Source organism: Colias philodice, chromosome 3, assembly GCF_061535455.1.
Source record: "Colias philodice isolate Cphi_HAF_F1 chromosome 3, ilColPhil1 Martin Lab GWU primary, whole genome shotgun sequence".
Taxonomy (NCBI): domain Eukaryota; kingdom Metazoa; phylum Arthropoda; class Insecta; order Lepidoptera; family Pieridae; genus Colias; species Colias philodice.
Genome location: NC_143088.1, coordinates 5,555,525 through 5,572,130, shown reverse-complemented (window position 1 = coordinate 5,572,130; position 16,606 = coordinate 5,555,525). Strand labels below are relative to the sequence as shown.

Here is a 16,606-nt window from a genome sequence, read left to right as displayed (position 1 = left end):
TCCACATTTTCATACCGTCAGAGTCATTTTGCAGATTATAGTGGTGCAGCACTGAACACTGTCTATTAGGTGGCTGGTGCTGCTGACCGGGCCTTCAGTTCCGCTTTCCAGAATACCTTCACCCTTCTAGGTGCTACTACTACTGAAATAGCGGTACTCTATCGCATCGTTCAGGTCTCTAACTGACAGGATTTCTCATATTATCGTAACAACCTCGCTCGTTCTAATGCTGGGGCCACACTAACGGGAAATGCCATTAATTAACGCGATAATGGACGTTAACTTTAGGTGTAGCCAGTATGATTTAACAACGGCATTAACATTGCCGTTTGGCGAGGCGATAGCTTTATCGCGAGAATTAACGCAATGAAGCGGTCACACTACGTCCATCTTGCTAGAATTTTAGTAAAATTAACGCCGTTTTTATCGCCAACAATCGGCATTCACGTTGACCGTTCAAGTGTAGCCACCCAGTTAACGCCTTAAAAATTATCGGAATAATTATCGCGATAAAGGGCATTAGACGTTAGACGTTAGTGTGGCCCCAGCATTACGAGAACAAATTATCGCCAAGGAATTCTGCTGCAGGATAATGGCAAGAGAGATTATAAGCTTAACTATGCATTATTATGCTCTGGAATATGGTGGATTTTGAGTACTATCGTCGTCTGAAAGTATCTCCTTTCGATTAACTTCATTAAGGATGCAGATCTGATCCCATCTTTGTTCCGTAGGAATGCTACGACAGTCTAAACGTTACACTGGACAAAGAAAATTGCCCTAAATATAGTCGGTTGTTCCAACATCCGTAATATGGCTAGCCTACCTTGCTAGCCCTTGATTGTAACTGCTACCAATGCAGGCATTGCTCTCGTGTTGTCCACAGTTGTGCGAGTGCAAAAATGAAGAACAGAGCTCGTGGGGAGCTATGTCCAATGAATCTGTGTTAAGATTATGACAGTATAGGACAGTTAGCTGTGGATGCGAAGACAGGACATTACTTTATTCATCCGTAAACACGCGAGGCAGCCACGGACAGCGATATAGCAAGAACTAAACTAGCAAAGTTTAGTTCGCTTACCAGACTTATATTTTAAAAGCCGTATAGTCTGTACCTACTGCATTTCATTTATTGCCCCCCCCCCCTCAAAGCAAAGAAATGAACAGTCATTTGGCAGAGCTTTCTCGTTAGGGTAGGGGTTCCAAGTAATATCTAATAATAAGAGGCTTTTGTTTGGATAGATTGACTTTCCGTTATTTATCCTCTATCCTATGTAACTCAACAGTCAGTATTCTCAGTATTCGTTGAGTACTTAAACGTTTTACGTAAATAGTTGTATATAACTTTATTATACAATATAATAATCCTGGTGGGATGACAAGAAACTTGTCTAACAAACGATTATCCTAATCCCTCAGCGATTTATTGTTTGAGCCCTGAAGAAAAATCTCATGGGTGCAATAATGAGGTCAAATGGGTTGAAAAACGAGTCAAATAAATTGCCTACAAGACCGGGCAACTAAAATAGGCCTATGAGAGGTCAAATATACGTAATCAATCGTTTGAAATTTGAAATTTGATTTTGAATCAATCGTCATTTGTTACATTCAATCGCTTTGCGATTAAAAAATCTCTTCCGATGTTTTTATATGAAAATTGGTCGGCTAGTGCCATTGAATGACGATACCACACATACCGTTGACACAAGGCTTGGTGACAATCCTCGAAACCACCGCCACAAATCATCTGCGAGATGATATTTGATCCGACTCGCCTTCCTTTGTTGTGAATAGGCTTTACATTGGTAAATACGATTTGTTCAATTCCAATTTCCATAATTGGTAAACCAATGGTGGTTTCCTGATTCCTGAAGCGTAAACTTTTAGGATACGAAGTATCAATTTCATGCGCCCATTATTTGACGTCTCTAACCTTTATTGTATTTATTAGGTCATATTACTATACTGCCCACTGTGAAGAAGATTTCAAAACCTTTTTCTACCTACCTTAGAAGAGTGAAGATCCGATACGGTCATATCCAAAACTTCTTTCGTGGGTCCTAGTTGACGAAAGCAAATATCTATGATCATTTTAATGATCAATCCTTTGTATATTTGCACCAATCGCCATCAAAGCCCCGCGAGGGCTGATATATATTTGCACCATGTCTCCGTGAGGTACTGTTGTAGTCAAAGCCCCGCGAGGGCTGATATATATTTGCACCATTTCTCCGTGAGGGACGGTTGTAATCAAAGCCCCGCGAGGGCTGATATATATTTGCACCATCTTTTCCGTGAGGGACGGTTGTAATCAAAGCCCCGCGAGGGCCGATATATATTTGCACCATTTCCCTGCGAGCGACAGCTGCGCGAGGGATGTTTGTAACTAGAAATAAGTAAGGCCTGCCAAAAAATGCTTAAGAGACACCCTGCGAGGGTGGATTTGACCTGGCTAACCCCTGCGAGGAGTAGTGGCCACATTTATGTATTCTGCTTCGAGCAAGAATACACCTTAGTGCTAATATAAAATTAGCAGTAAATAATCATTTAAATAATATAGCAATTAACAAGGTCCTTTAACTTATTTTCCAATGTTAGCGACAACTGTCCAGGATGAATTAATAAGAATTGATTTGACAATGGTAATTAATTATTATGTTTATATAAAAAAGAACTAACTATTTAATAAATTCATAATTCAAATCAATTCACTAAATTTTAAAATGAACTTCGATTCATTTTTATTTTTGTTCATGCAATCGATGTAACATTTAGTTGCTTTATATCCGTTAACATTCCTTACGAACGCAACCATACCGTCGTAGGACGTTATATTTAATTGAACAAAATAATCTCCACTCACCCGCAATTTTTTACTTTTTGTCAAGGTGTACAAGTTTATAATATTATTCTAAAAAGTTAGAAGTGAATTGTAAATCCTTTGAAATAAATGTATCTAAATCTAATTTATATTAAGGTATCTCGATAATTATTATACGATAACCCTTTCAGCACAAGTTCAGTAAACCAAAGAATTTAATTGTAAAATTTTGGTACTTACTCGTTTAAACAAAAAAGTTGCATCATTTGAAACATAGGAAACGTAATTTTCAATCAAATTAGCCGTGTGTAATATGTATATTTTCACATAAAAACGGATCAGAATAATACTCATAAAAGGACACGTATAGACTACGGATAGTTTTGAATGTGTGGTACATTCATGGTACGTATCTACTATACATGAGCGAATTCCATCATTATTCAGTTGAGCTGTAACTCCCGTACGATTTATAAAATAATATCACAACATGTTCTGACATGTCGTGACTTCTTGGAGCTGACTCATCTCGTTCGATAATTTTTAGTAATAAACTATTATAGGAATTCCGAACCGTTCCTAGCGATAACGACAATGTAATAAAGTCGTAGCAATGGATTGTATGCCTGTAAAGCTTTGAGTTGGCTCATATCCATACTAAGTAGGTATTAATTGTAATTTTTCCAAGAAAAATTCACTTGTAACCTTGTAATAAAAACACATTATTAAAAATGAAATAAATAATTAAAAATATCTATATACAAGAGAGGGTATTTGATATATCTAGTAATATCAAATAATCACAAAAGTAATATTAACGATTCGAGTAAAGCCGAACGGTAACACCGTTAAAATAGCTTTACTCACAGTTTTAAAAATTCAAATATTAATTAGTACATATTGCATAATGAAATATTTCAAAAGAAAAGTTACTATTTCAAGTAAAATGTAACGGTTGTATCGTTAATTTTAAATATCTTTTTTCATGCTATTAAGTATTTAAGCATATTGAAAAATAAACTATTGCTGAAGGATTCATTAAAAACCTCAGCATTTTAAATAAAGTCCAACGATTATACCGTTGACTTTAAAGATTTTTACTCATTTTTAAGTAAAATATTATTAGAATAGATGTAAAAATAACTCACTGTACCGATCCGACGGGATACACTTTTTAACACTTTTAGCACTTGCTTTAAGCAATACTTAATAGCACCAAGGTTGTAGTCTTGTAGACAACCTTCTCGCGGCGGAAGCTAGACGCCAATGAAAAAAAACATCCAGCGCCCGCACATTATCGTGCGCCCCGCCACCTGGTGGAGAGGTGTGCGAGAGAGATAGCATATATACAACGGAAAGAGAGGGCAAAATAGGCGGAAAAAGCTAGGTACCTTCTCAATGAAGTAAGCTTCAAATTACGGTCAAGTGTTTAATATCTTAATACAAACTTAATAACCTATTGCTGATAAATTTCTTATCTTCATGGGTCGGTTCGGCTCAATATCGTAATCATGCAGGTTATGTATGTACCCTAAATCAAGAAATAGTCCATCGGTGTAACTAAAATGCGCAGTAAACAAAAAGATAAAATAAATTGACAACTCCAGTTTTTACGTTTCAAAACTTTATAGGTACCCATAGCCGGATAAATCAGTCTTCCGTTGAACTAAAACACAGTATCCACGACAAAGGCAAGTTAAAAAGTTGTTGTGCAACAGTTTTGTCTTAGCTTTATGTACCCGTGTTTAGTCTATGAGTAGCGTGTATTCAGCACATAATTTAATTATGTTGCACCAACTAAGTTCTTTAGACATACATATCTACTGTAACAACTTTGTTCAACGTGAGACTTATCCTCTACTAAGAGAACTTACTAAACGATGAGTTCTTTAACACTAAACTTGAGCCTTGTATTTTATTAGAATTACCCTGTGGCTGCTTCAGCCTTACTTTATTTATAAAGTTTAATTTAACGGCTGATATATAAACGTTGGATATGCACGAATATTTTATCAACTTGCTTTAATTATTCCCCGACTGCTTCGTTGCTTATATTATTCTGTCCCAGATTTGAGCAAATTAAAAAGTTGACTATATATGACAATATATAAAAGTTCTATTTGGACAATAAATGACAGCTTTGCTCTAATATTTAACATACCTACATTTGTCTTATTTTGTCTTTGTTTTAAGAATTATACCAATATATTTGTTCCCGAATGTATAAAACACATAAGAGCAAAGCCAAAACAAACGAGCGAAAATGAGATACGTTCTTGGATTATATTCCGAAATACTATGTCAACATATTTTTACTCGACTCTATATTTGAGATTTTACAAAGCATGAAAGTTGTTTACGCGAATCTCTTTGATATTTTATTACAAAGTTTGCCTATTCCGGCTAGTAATATTCACTAAAAGCAAGCGGAATACCCTCTATAACTATTTATTTCATTAACGCTTCGTTTTGTACGTGAATATTACATGAAATAAATTACGGCCACTTAATACGCCCTAATTAAGGGTTGTAAGGATCATGTTTCTCCATGGATTAAAATACCTTAATATAAGATAGTTAAAGTTAGATTTTGCATCACTCCAGGGTACAAAAGAGGCACGAAGGCTAGGTTGCGATGTAATAAGCATTACTTACTTAAGCATGAATTACAAATGCTGTTTCAAAAGACCCATCACTGTGAGAGTCACCTGCCTTTAGAAGTTTGATTGTACCCATTTAACTCTGGAGAACTGTCTCGAATTCTATATTAACAAGGCGGGTGGGTAAGATAAGGTAATGTTGGTTTACCTATGTGAATTAGGATACCCCCCTATGGGAACTTTCTGTTCAATTATTTAGCGGCGTAGCTGTGTGATGTGTTATAAAACTGTGAATAAGGAATGTTTATTAAATAAAACAGCAAAATCATATCATTATAATAAGAAACACATATTCAGTATTGCTTTCTGTCCAGTTTAAGACTTTATTCCTTACGTATAATTTATTACATCGATAAGACGTCAAGTGCACAAAGAAATAACCGGTCGTTTGTTCAGACGGGGCGTTAAAAGGAAAAGCAATTAGCTTGAATGCAAATAGTAAAATTGTAAAATGTATTCACTACATTTGCATAGGAAGCAACGGAAGGCGGATATCCGAGGGTCCGTTTTCTGTACTCTTACTAGTAAAAGTTTCCGCTGACGATTTTTGATACCATCGTTTAATATTAATTATTTTGTGTGACTATACGTTTTGCATTTAGTTGTAGATAACATACTCGTCCTTTATTATTTATTTCATTCATACTTCGTAAAAGGACAATAAATAATTATACGAGGAACATTACAGAGTGCTTTTAAAGCTAATTACTAGTTATATGGATGTAGGATTATACAATGTAATGTACAGCGAATTCTATTTCAGAATATTGTAGGTTATAGTGCCGTATAACCTAATCATACTAATAATACTTTATAAGCTAACGCAGCGCTGTTATGTAGTAATTAATTGACATGACATGTACGATATTCAATATTATACAAACGTTAAGTGATTCATGCAATGAGAAGTCCGATCCCAAATGTAACATTAATTATTACTTATTGCGTATATGAGCTACTATCTCTGCTCCGTGATTTTACCCGCATTGCTCCGCTCGTGTTGGTCTTAGCGAGATGATATATATAGAGGAAGGTATGAAGAATGAAGAAGGTATGAAAAAAAAAGAATTTTTCTAATCGGACCAGTAGTTCCCGACATTAGCGCGTTCAAACAAACAAATAAACTCTTCATTTATAATATTAGTATAGATTACGATTTGCCTTTAAAATATATTTTGAATCTTAACGGCATCATTGAAATATGAATAAAGTTCTAGATTATATAAATCTCAATCTCAAATCTGCGTCGTTTCAATTATAGTACAATGGAGGAAAGTACTTGATATTTTTCTAATGTCTCTGTTTTTGCTCATCATTCTCACTATTTCAATTTACGCAACGCCATTTGCAGAAATTGTCTAATTAACCTGCCTATTCTAAGATTTATGGCCGACCCTTGGACGTCTTACAGTAATTGCGCAGAACCTTTATTGACTGTGGTGATTCAAATAAATTACTAGCATTTAAAGAAGTATGCTGCAGTATGCTGAGAAAGCAAGAGATCTCTATATAATTATGAAAATAGTTATGCATTCGATTGAATTGTATAGAATTATAGTTTTATGTAGGTATATCTCATTTTGTTCGTTATTATTGTTTATAAATCTGGTAATATAGATTGTCATACTATGATATTTTATACTATGTTAAATTTTTACGAGACAAAGTTAAACAAGATGAAAATATTATTTACTAGTACACTGTAATTGTACCTACACGCATATATACGAAAAACAATGCTCGATTTGAACACCACAAATGTGTATTGCGAAGCATTGCTGTGGTATACAGCCATGAATTGCTTAGTGGAGTTGGTTACCCATTAACATCGGGTTGATTCATTTAATTTTGAATTATTTCTAAACGTTCACGTTTAAAGCAAATAACATAATTAAACTATTTATATTTTCAAGTCCAATTTACCGAAACCTTTGATAAAGGCTCGGTCTTAAACTGTCAGAACCTACATTACGATAACTGTTACACATGCCTTTAAGGGAAAGGGTTGTACTTGCTACAAAAGATAAGGGCCTTTAGCGAATATGGAATGTGGCGCACAATTTTAATTAGAAATTCACCAAGTGTATGGAGAGTTCTTTAAAACATTTGATGTTAAACAGATTAATTAAAAGTTGTGGATCCAGTAAATTAATGAATTAAGTTAAAACCCATTAATTCTAAATGTCTTTCTTTGATTTATTTATTCCAATTTGATTACGAAAATCTAATCTTAGCGGCGAAGTAAATAATTTATTTGAGATAATTGACAAAATCTGTGTTTATTTCAATAGCTTATTCTAAACTACAAATACGTACCTTGTTTAAGGATTTCCTAAAAATGGCGTTTATTTATAAAACAATATGGGAATTATAAATTCGTCGTAGAATTATTGTTGCCCCTGTTATTATTTGACTGAGCTTGACGTCAAATGTCAAATTAATTAAACGAGATGATCGTTGGTTTCGAAGAGATTGAAGCAAGATTCCTTTGAAATATTTTAAACCTAAAATCAAATTTATAAAATAACTCCACAAGCTATTGAGAATCTATATAATTAAAATGAAATCTCCTGCAATCTATGAAAGATTTATATTTCTTAAATGTGCGTTTCAGATTACTTCAAGTTTTGACAGTTATTAAAATTTAAAAATTGTATTTTAAGATTTTCGGACAGTGATTGTTTAATTATATTTTTACTAGCTGCTCCGCGCGGTTTCACCCCCGTGGCTCCAACCCTGTTGGTCGTAGCGTCATAATATATTATAGCCTTCCTCGATAAATGAGCTATTTAACACTGCGAGAATTTTTCCAAATCGCCCAGTATAAATAGTTTCAGAGATTAGCGCGTTCAAACCAACAAACAAAGAAACTCTTTAGCTTTATAATATTAGTATAGATGAATGTGAGTGTTTTATAGAGTAATTGATTGTAGTGGAAATTATAAAGTAATTAAGAAAGGTGATGGTTAATACTATTCTTTTAAATAAAATATCTCTCCTTAGTTAGTGACGCAGAAATTTTGTATGAAAATAAATGAAGGCAGCATTGATCGCAATTGCTTGGTAACGAAAACAATCCCCAAATGATTTCGTTAGTTGATTCTTGCGTCGATCCATTTTACTTTTATTTATATTTTAATTTCTATTTGTAAGAATTAAGGGAAAAAAGAAACTGTTTTTGTTATTCTTATATTTTCATCGTCTGGACATAACATCTAAATTCGAAAATGTATTTGTAAGTATTGAATCTGTACTGTCTATAGATTCTATTATTTTACTCATAATCTATAACATAAAATAGCACTATGTATAAACAAAATGTAAAGACATTGGCCGTTGCAATTTTCTTTTCACTTGAAAATCCATTACTGAAATAGAATATAAAATAACCTTTTTAACATGGTTAGTGAAACAATACTGCTACATGAGGTAAACTAATTTGGCACAAGTTCAAATTGACAGGGGACGTCGAAGAAAAATCCTTATTATCTTAAGTGGTTAGGTCAATTATATCTCACGGATATAACAGGCAATCTGTTAACTTTGTTGTTCGGTAACATGGGTTATGACTCCGCTTTATTATCTTATTTTGGTTATAGATGTAGATAAATACCTACTTTCATAATAGAATGTTAGTAATCTTATATGTACCTACACGGTACTAGCAAACATATTCAGTTTCAAAGTTATTAAATCCTGAAAATACTTGTCAAACAGTTCCTATAAAGATCGTAAACGATAATTATTAAACTCGCGGATATATAAATCTAAATGATTATTTTCGTAACAGGAGCTAAATATCTTTATCTACGCTAATAAAATAGTAATCAACTTATTAATAAATTGTTATTTATGATTCTCATGATGTTAGCTTGATCACGGTGTGTTTATTTAACAACAGATCTTGTTGTAAACGAGTCTCCTTTATAAGACAATCAAGATAAGACATATCCCATTTATAGCTGACAATCTGTCCGATTTATACTTGAGAGAATTCTCATTCTCAAAAATTGAGATCCATGTTCTGACAATGTTATAACGTGAAGTATCCATTAATATTATAAATGCGAAAGTAACTCTGTCTGTCCGTCTATGTCATCTTCACGGCTGAAATTTAGTTCAAGTATAGTTTGAGTCCTGTTTTATCTCGGAAATCGCACGGCAACGGGTACTATGCGGGTTTTCTTTCAACTACGCAGGCGAAGCCAGGGGCAGAGAGCATAAGCTGTATATTATAGTAGAAAAATATTTATATGGAAAAGTAAATAGAGCATGATAAAGTTTCTATGTTTCTTATGACAGAACAACATTGTTCGCAATTTCTCTATTTATTCGAATATCAGGCAAAAACTCTAGAGTAGATTTTTATACCAACTATTTTTTGAAATCTTGATCCAAACTTACAGACATTATTCATCAACATTTAATATGAAAAGCTGTGGTTAAATTTAACATATTCTTATTAAGTTGGACAAATGAAATAGCGGTCAGCAAGTATATCATAATTCATATCACATAAGATCCTATTGGTTTTGTCAGATATGCACACAGCGACCACATCATCTCCTAACGCAGGCAAAGAGAATATCATATTAGCCTACATTAGATGTAATTTCAATATGATTGGTTAGTGGATTTCAATGTCTATTGGCATTTATAAAATAGCTGCTGCATGTAGGCATAAGACGTATCTTTAGAGTGGTTCAATTGAATACCAGTACAATAGAATTTTTAAAAGAATTTTGCACGCCTCATAAGCGAAGCGTTGAGGTGGGTACTACTGTCACTTCGCGCAAAACATCTGATTTTTCAAACTTAAAATGTCTTTATGTATCATACATTGCACTTGTAAGATAATACATACACACACATATTAAGAAAAAACACTATTTTTAACGTTCATGATATTTTTGATGTCATTTTTGTTATTTAAACTAGTTAAAAAACAGTTTAAAAAAGTTCTGTCTTGGACGTCCGTGTGTCTGTATGTGCGGATCCTTTTTCTTGTTAACACGATAGCGACCGAAATACTTTACTAATCGAGTCTTTTTTTTTCTCTTACGCTTGAGTATGCTCAGGAATAGAACCCTTTCATTTTTCAGGGTCTGATTCGATGTGGTTTAATTGTTATTAAATAAACAAAAATAATAATTAATAAATATTTATTAAAAAAAAATTATGAGGCGTGCATTTTTGGATTTTCCAAATTATTTTTATATTACAAAAGGTATTAATTATACGGGTACCAAGGAGGGATAGTCTTTGTTAACAGAAGAGATATTGAATACTCTGAACAATAAGAAGCCTGTTATATGACGACTTAACTGTAATATTACTTACTTAACTGTAATGTTAGATGCTCTACATTAAATTACCAAATAGGTACTTGTAAATTACATTTCCAATGATGCATATTTATTTCAGAACAATGATAAATTTATCATCATCATCATGCATCCTATAGTTTTATTTAAGAAATTAAAAACATTAACATTTTGCTTTCCTGTCCACTCTCAACGGAATCAGACTCTTCTGCATCGGGAAGAATATCTGAAGCCCTCTTTATTCCGACTGTAGGTGACAGAGGTCTTATTTTCCTACAGCACACTTTGTAACGCTGGGTACATCCAAATACTCCTGAATCAAAGTCCATACTGGGACATTCTCGAATATGAACACATACGCCTCCTCGAGCCCAGCATGTCGCCGACGGTGTACCTTATATTTCAAAATATTCACTAATTTAGATTACACCAATTAACACACGCAAAAGCAGAAATGAATTAAAGACTAACCTAGTTGCGGCTTCCCATTTAGACCAGGCATAAATATATCCTTATAACGAGTTATAACTTGAACTGCTGGTTTATCAAAATCAAACTTCACTTGCTCGGTTATTGTAAAAAGCGATAAGAAAAATATGTTCAAATGTAGAGTCATGCTCGTGAAGCACATGCGGTATTGTAATACAATAAATAATTGATTGAAGATTGTTCATAATTAAATGCGGTACATAAACTCTGATCGGTTTTAATTTCAAAACAGGGAGAATTATTTATGGATGGAAATGAAATATGTTGGCGTATTCATTCATTAATTTAATACAATACATCACGTTTTAATATTATTTCTGTAGGTTTAACAGTGGACGTTTTGATTCTCTTCTTCTTTTTTGGCTTCTTTGTCTTCAAGACAATTCCTTCACCTCCGAAGTCAATTTGAGGTCTCCAAGGGAAGGCCAAATTGCTAATTCCTTGGTCTGTCATGTCTCGTACTTCATAGCGGTTCCAAACGAAGCAGCAAACGTTTAATCTGTTTTTACAACCCGGTACTTCTGTGAGGCGCCTATCGAACGGGCACAGTTTGTAATTGATGCAAATGCCTCCAATAGACCAACACGGTGTCGTTAACAAAGAGCCTAAGTACATAAAATGGATAATAAATCTTTTAATATGCATTACAATGGTATTATTATAATGCCATAAAATGAAAATTTATGTTAGTTGACGAGTAAATTTCAAAATGAAATTCTATAGTGAAAATGTATTGCAGTGAAACGACGTTTTCTCATACATTGCAAATGCGCTGAGATACTTACGTCGTGACGATGCAAGCGAAGATAGAGCGGAGTGGTAAGCCAGGAGCTCAGCGCGCAGATCCTCGTACTCCTCGTCGACTGACAGATCCAAGTTAGCATCATTTCTCAATGACGACACTAGGCTAGCTCCTAAGTCGCTGCCACTCTCATAATCATCTTTATCCTTTGGAATTGCATCGATTCTCGCGTACAGAATAATGAACACGAATAGCGAGTACATTTCTTACTGCATTGCCGATAAAAGTACCACTTTTTGCTCAATTTTATGACTCTCCGAATGTTTTTATATTGAAAATGCATAAATTCCGTCGATAAGCTGACGGTGGCCCGTCAATAGGAATGTTGAATAAATTGTGGAAGTTATGTGTAATGGTACATACATCAATATGTGATACAAAATGAAATTCGTAATTTGGAATTCCATAATTTATTAGGGTTAAATCAATTGAACTGAAAATAAACAATTGCAGGCGAATTATTTTAATTGCCAATAATTCCATTTCAATAGTTAAATCATATTATTTGAACTTTATGTTAAAATAATTTGTAATTTGAAATATTTAAAGCTTAGTGGAACGTTCGTTAATTTACAGACGAAACGAAATTAAATAAAATTATGTGAACATATTGTTTTAATTACGTTATAGGTAAATGAGAATGTAAAGTGAATGGATTTCATCACACACAATCTTGCTTATCCAGCAACGTAATACATATAAAATGGACATTCACTCTTACGAATGAAATCGATTTGATGTAATAGAAAATCCCAAAGTAGACTGTCACACGTCACCCTTCTGAATTATTGAGTTCGTTCAGGAATCAATCGCCTCGAATGTGTGTCGATCGGACGTTACCTTCTGTTTCCATAGGCTTTTTGCAAGCGCACCGCTCTAACAGGACTCGAACCTTTGACGTGCAAAAAGCAATTCCTGTACTACGGTACGATATAGCTTTTTTAATAAACTAACCGGCTTATGGAAACGTTAGACTCAATTTTTCAATTTAGTTACATTGAAGTTTCTTAGATACTGCATTTGTATGATGGAAATGGGTATATTCATATTTGTTTTGTTGCAGTGGTTGTGTTCGTTCATTTACAAGAAATTCTATATTATAAAAAAAAACTAGTCTATCTTACTTTACTTGTAATTAACTAAATAACAAAACTAATTATCTTGATTTTACTAATATCAGATAGAATGTGTTAAGATTTATAACTATTAAAAGATTTTAGATTTTAAACTCTTTTATGTAGAAGTCACTGCTCCGTAACCTTTCAGTGACCTTTAACTCAACTCCATAATTGGTGCTCTTGTCAAGAGAGTGAGATAAAATTTCGTATTATTTTGTTATTAGTTAAAAATATATGAAACAAAGTAATTATTTGAAACATTCTGTCGTATTTATACCTGTAATTCTCTGTAATGTACATTTAGAAGTAGGTACTTGACACAAACACAAGAGCGGTGAATACAATTTTTAGCAAGCGGCCTCTTAAGTTTTCATCATTAAATATGTCTTTTATACCAAATTTCGGTTCGTCAGAATTCAAATTAGTATTCAGAGTTGGAGGCCAGATAACAGACTATTGTTTAAAATATCAATTTGAATATTTCGCCATCGATTGAACTGGGACCTGACTCATCGTTATTAAGTAACCAGAACTAAGAAGTTATGTTGTTATTGAATATTTTACGACATAAACAACTGCAAATTCACTATGAAAATGCCACGAACTTTTATGTAATAAGGAAAATTCTTCAGATTCTCGATATCATTACGTTAACATTGTTTAGTAGGAAAGAACACAAGTACTTTGGCACAACATCAAAATTGTTCAAGTGTAAAATTGATAAATATGACTGTTGAAACTTGAATGTAATATTTGCAGCTGAATGGAAAGTTTCAAATACCTTTTCCGGCCTAAATAAAAAGCACAAAATGTTTTCACGACATGATATTAAACCGGTTTTTGGTAACAATGAGCTGAAATATTTAAGAACTTTGTAACACATGTTACAAAATTATAAATCAGTAGGCAATTTATAAATTGACATTTTTAAAATTTGTTATCTACACGAAAGAAAATAAAATTATTTATCCACTAAACACAAAATTGTTTATGGGAATTTTTTTATTTGATTATGATTAAATCAAAACTATAATGCAAAACTATTCCAAATAACATCAAAATTATTAATTTTCAAATCAAAAGTAAACGTCAAATATAAAATTATGTTATTAAAATTTTGCACATTTAGCAAAGACAAAAACTAAGTTTTTCATTACAATAATAAAACCATTTCTAATAACAAGCTATGATTAATGGCCCTTAAAGACACAACGGCTTTTAGTGTAAACAAGAAACTTTCGCCTAAATCGCTTCTGCAGCAATGCCCTTAATTGCGCCGAGTCAATTTTGACAGCTGATTATATAACGAAGACAAATTGTGAACGTAAGAAGTTAACTAAGCTTTGCGTTTAATAACCTTAACGAGATGCATATTTAAGTGTTCATTTGGTTATACTGTGAAACGTAAATTTATATCTACTAATATTATAGAGCTGAAGAGTAGGTTTGTTTGCTTGCTTGAACGCACCAATCTCAGGAACCACGGCTCCGATTTGAAAAATTATTTCACTGTTAAATAGTCCATTTATCGAAAAAGGCTATATTATATCATCACGCTATGAGGAGCGTGGCAATGCGGGTAAAACCGCGGGGCACAGCTAGTAGAGAAGTAGGTTTTACACACATAATACCTATTTTCAGGTAAACGAAATTTGTTTTACGTAAATATACAAATTAATTGAGAACAGCTTTATTTATTTATAAATGCCAAGAGAACGAGATTCAAGAGGATATTTGAGTGGGTACTAATATCATAGTGTAAAATATGTATATTGCCTGTGCGGCGCGCACATCATCCCCTAGAGACTCATAACCTACCTTAATATGAATCATTTACATCTAACTGTGTCACCTTACCGTAAATCTTAATTAAAACTTTAATATTTCAACTATATTGGACAGATTCAGTGTTGCTATTCATAACATTTGTAAATTTCAAACTATAAATTTTGGGTTTACAGCCGCGCAATCCCAACCGTTTGTTTATGTGTTTATATTATCATATGTTTTGTTTTGAAGTTGAAATAAAAGGAATATTCATTCTTTAGATTCAAGTTCAAGTTATACCTACTTCACTCATGATATGCGTGTGGAACTCTATTCTTCTTTTATTTACGAATCATATTAAATCAATTCTTTCAAGGATTCCCAATTGACAAAACAAAAAATACACATGTTCACAACTATTGCTTTATCACGCTATCTTGCCAGCAATTTGAATAAACTATCTAGTAAACTATTTTTGCTACAAAAACTTTTAATAATGTTTATTGCAATTTGCTAATACATCCCTAGAGATATGAGGTTAGCACGCTCGAAACACATACTATGTTAATAATGCAAGCTTTGAAGTTATTTCTAGAATGGATGAAAGGAAAAGATTAAACTATGAGCTTTAGTAGTTTTATAAAACTTACTTTCGCTCTTAAGACGGCACGTGTATAGCAACGGAGCAATTACCCATTATTTTTATTTCAAATAAAACTAATTATACGATGTTTGTTCGTTATCTAGTATTTTCTCAATAATTAATTATTATAGTTCTTCTGAACATATTTTCTGCTCTTCTAGAAAGTTTTATTACTATGACATTTAGTTGTTACTATTTTTGGGGCTAGATATTACGTTAGCGAAATCTCTGGGTGATTATAATGAGCTAATAAAAATGTATAATTAGTAAACTATGAAAATTAATACGATACTAAACTCTACAAATTAATCACGAAATGATTAAAGTTACATCACAAATGAAGTAATTTAATGGTAATTATTATATTCCGCCTTGTTTATAGGCAGTAGTTATCATACGCATATATTTGGAACAAGAGTAAATGAACACTAAACATTCTGTGTTTGCGTAACATGCCTCGCCACGTTTTGCCAGCTATTCAACGTAGCGAACCATGTATGCTAATTTACGTATTTAAACTGTATTATGTTACCACTAAATTACCCGAGTTTATTAAATCAGTACCCGTTAAATAAATTTTAATTTTCTTTTTAAGGGCTCACGTGAACGAAGTTTTTACGTACGGGTTGACGTTTTAGATTCAATTAGACCATAATTTAAATGAACTCACACAAAAATTGCTGTTTTCAGAGAATTCTGTTCAATATTTATTTCATTTAAATAATGTACACACAAATAAAAAATATTTTAAGTGGATTGAGGTAATTTATTTTTAGGAAGATTTTTAAAAATATCTATTAGTAGGAACTTTTAAATAATTTGATTACCTATAAAAACAGTGGAATTGGCATGGAATTGGACATCAGCAAAGAAAATCTAAGATTTATACTAACAATTTCTTGATAAATATTTGAGCACCTACATAATATAGTTTTTCAGTTTTTCTTTATTTCTTAGAAAATCTTGTTTGAAAGCAGTTTTC

General features: G+C 32.8%; 2 protein-coding genes across 2 annotated transcripts in view; both read right to left on the bottom strand.

Annotated features, from left to right (window-relative positions):
* The window catches only part of GABA-B-R1 (gamma-aminobutyric acid type B receptor subunit 1), a 97,955-nt gene that overhangs the window by 46,037 nt on the left and 35,312 nt on the right, over window positions 1–16,606 (bottom strand). The window lies entirely within an intron of this gene.
* LOC149489631 (uncharacterized) lies at window positions 11,580–12,299 on the bottom strand. Its single transcript, XM_089714964.1, has 2 exons — window positions 12,080–12,299; window positions 11,580–11,899 (listed from the first exon to the last, which is right to left on the bottom strand). The coding sequence occupies exons 1-2, from the start codon at window positions 12,297–12,299 to the stop codon at window positions 11,580–11,582; spliced, it is 540 nt and encodes a 179-aa protein (XP_089571090.1).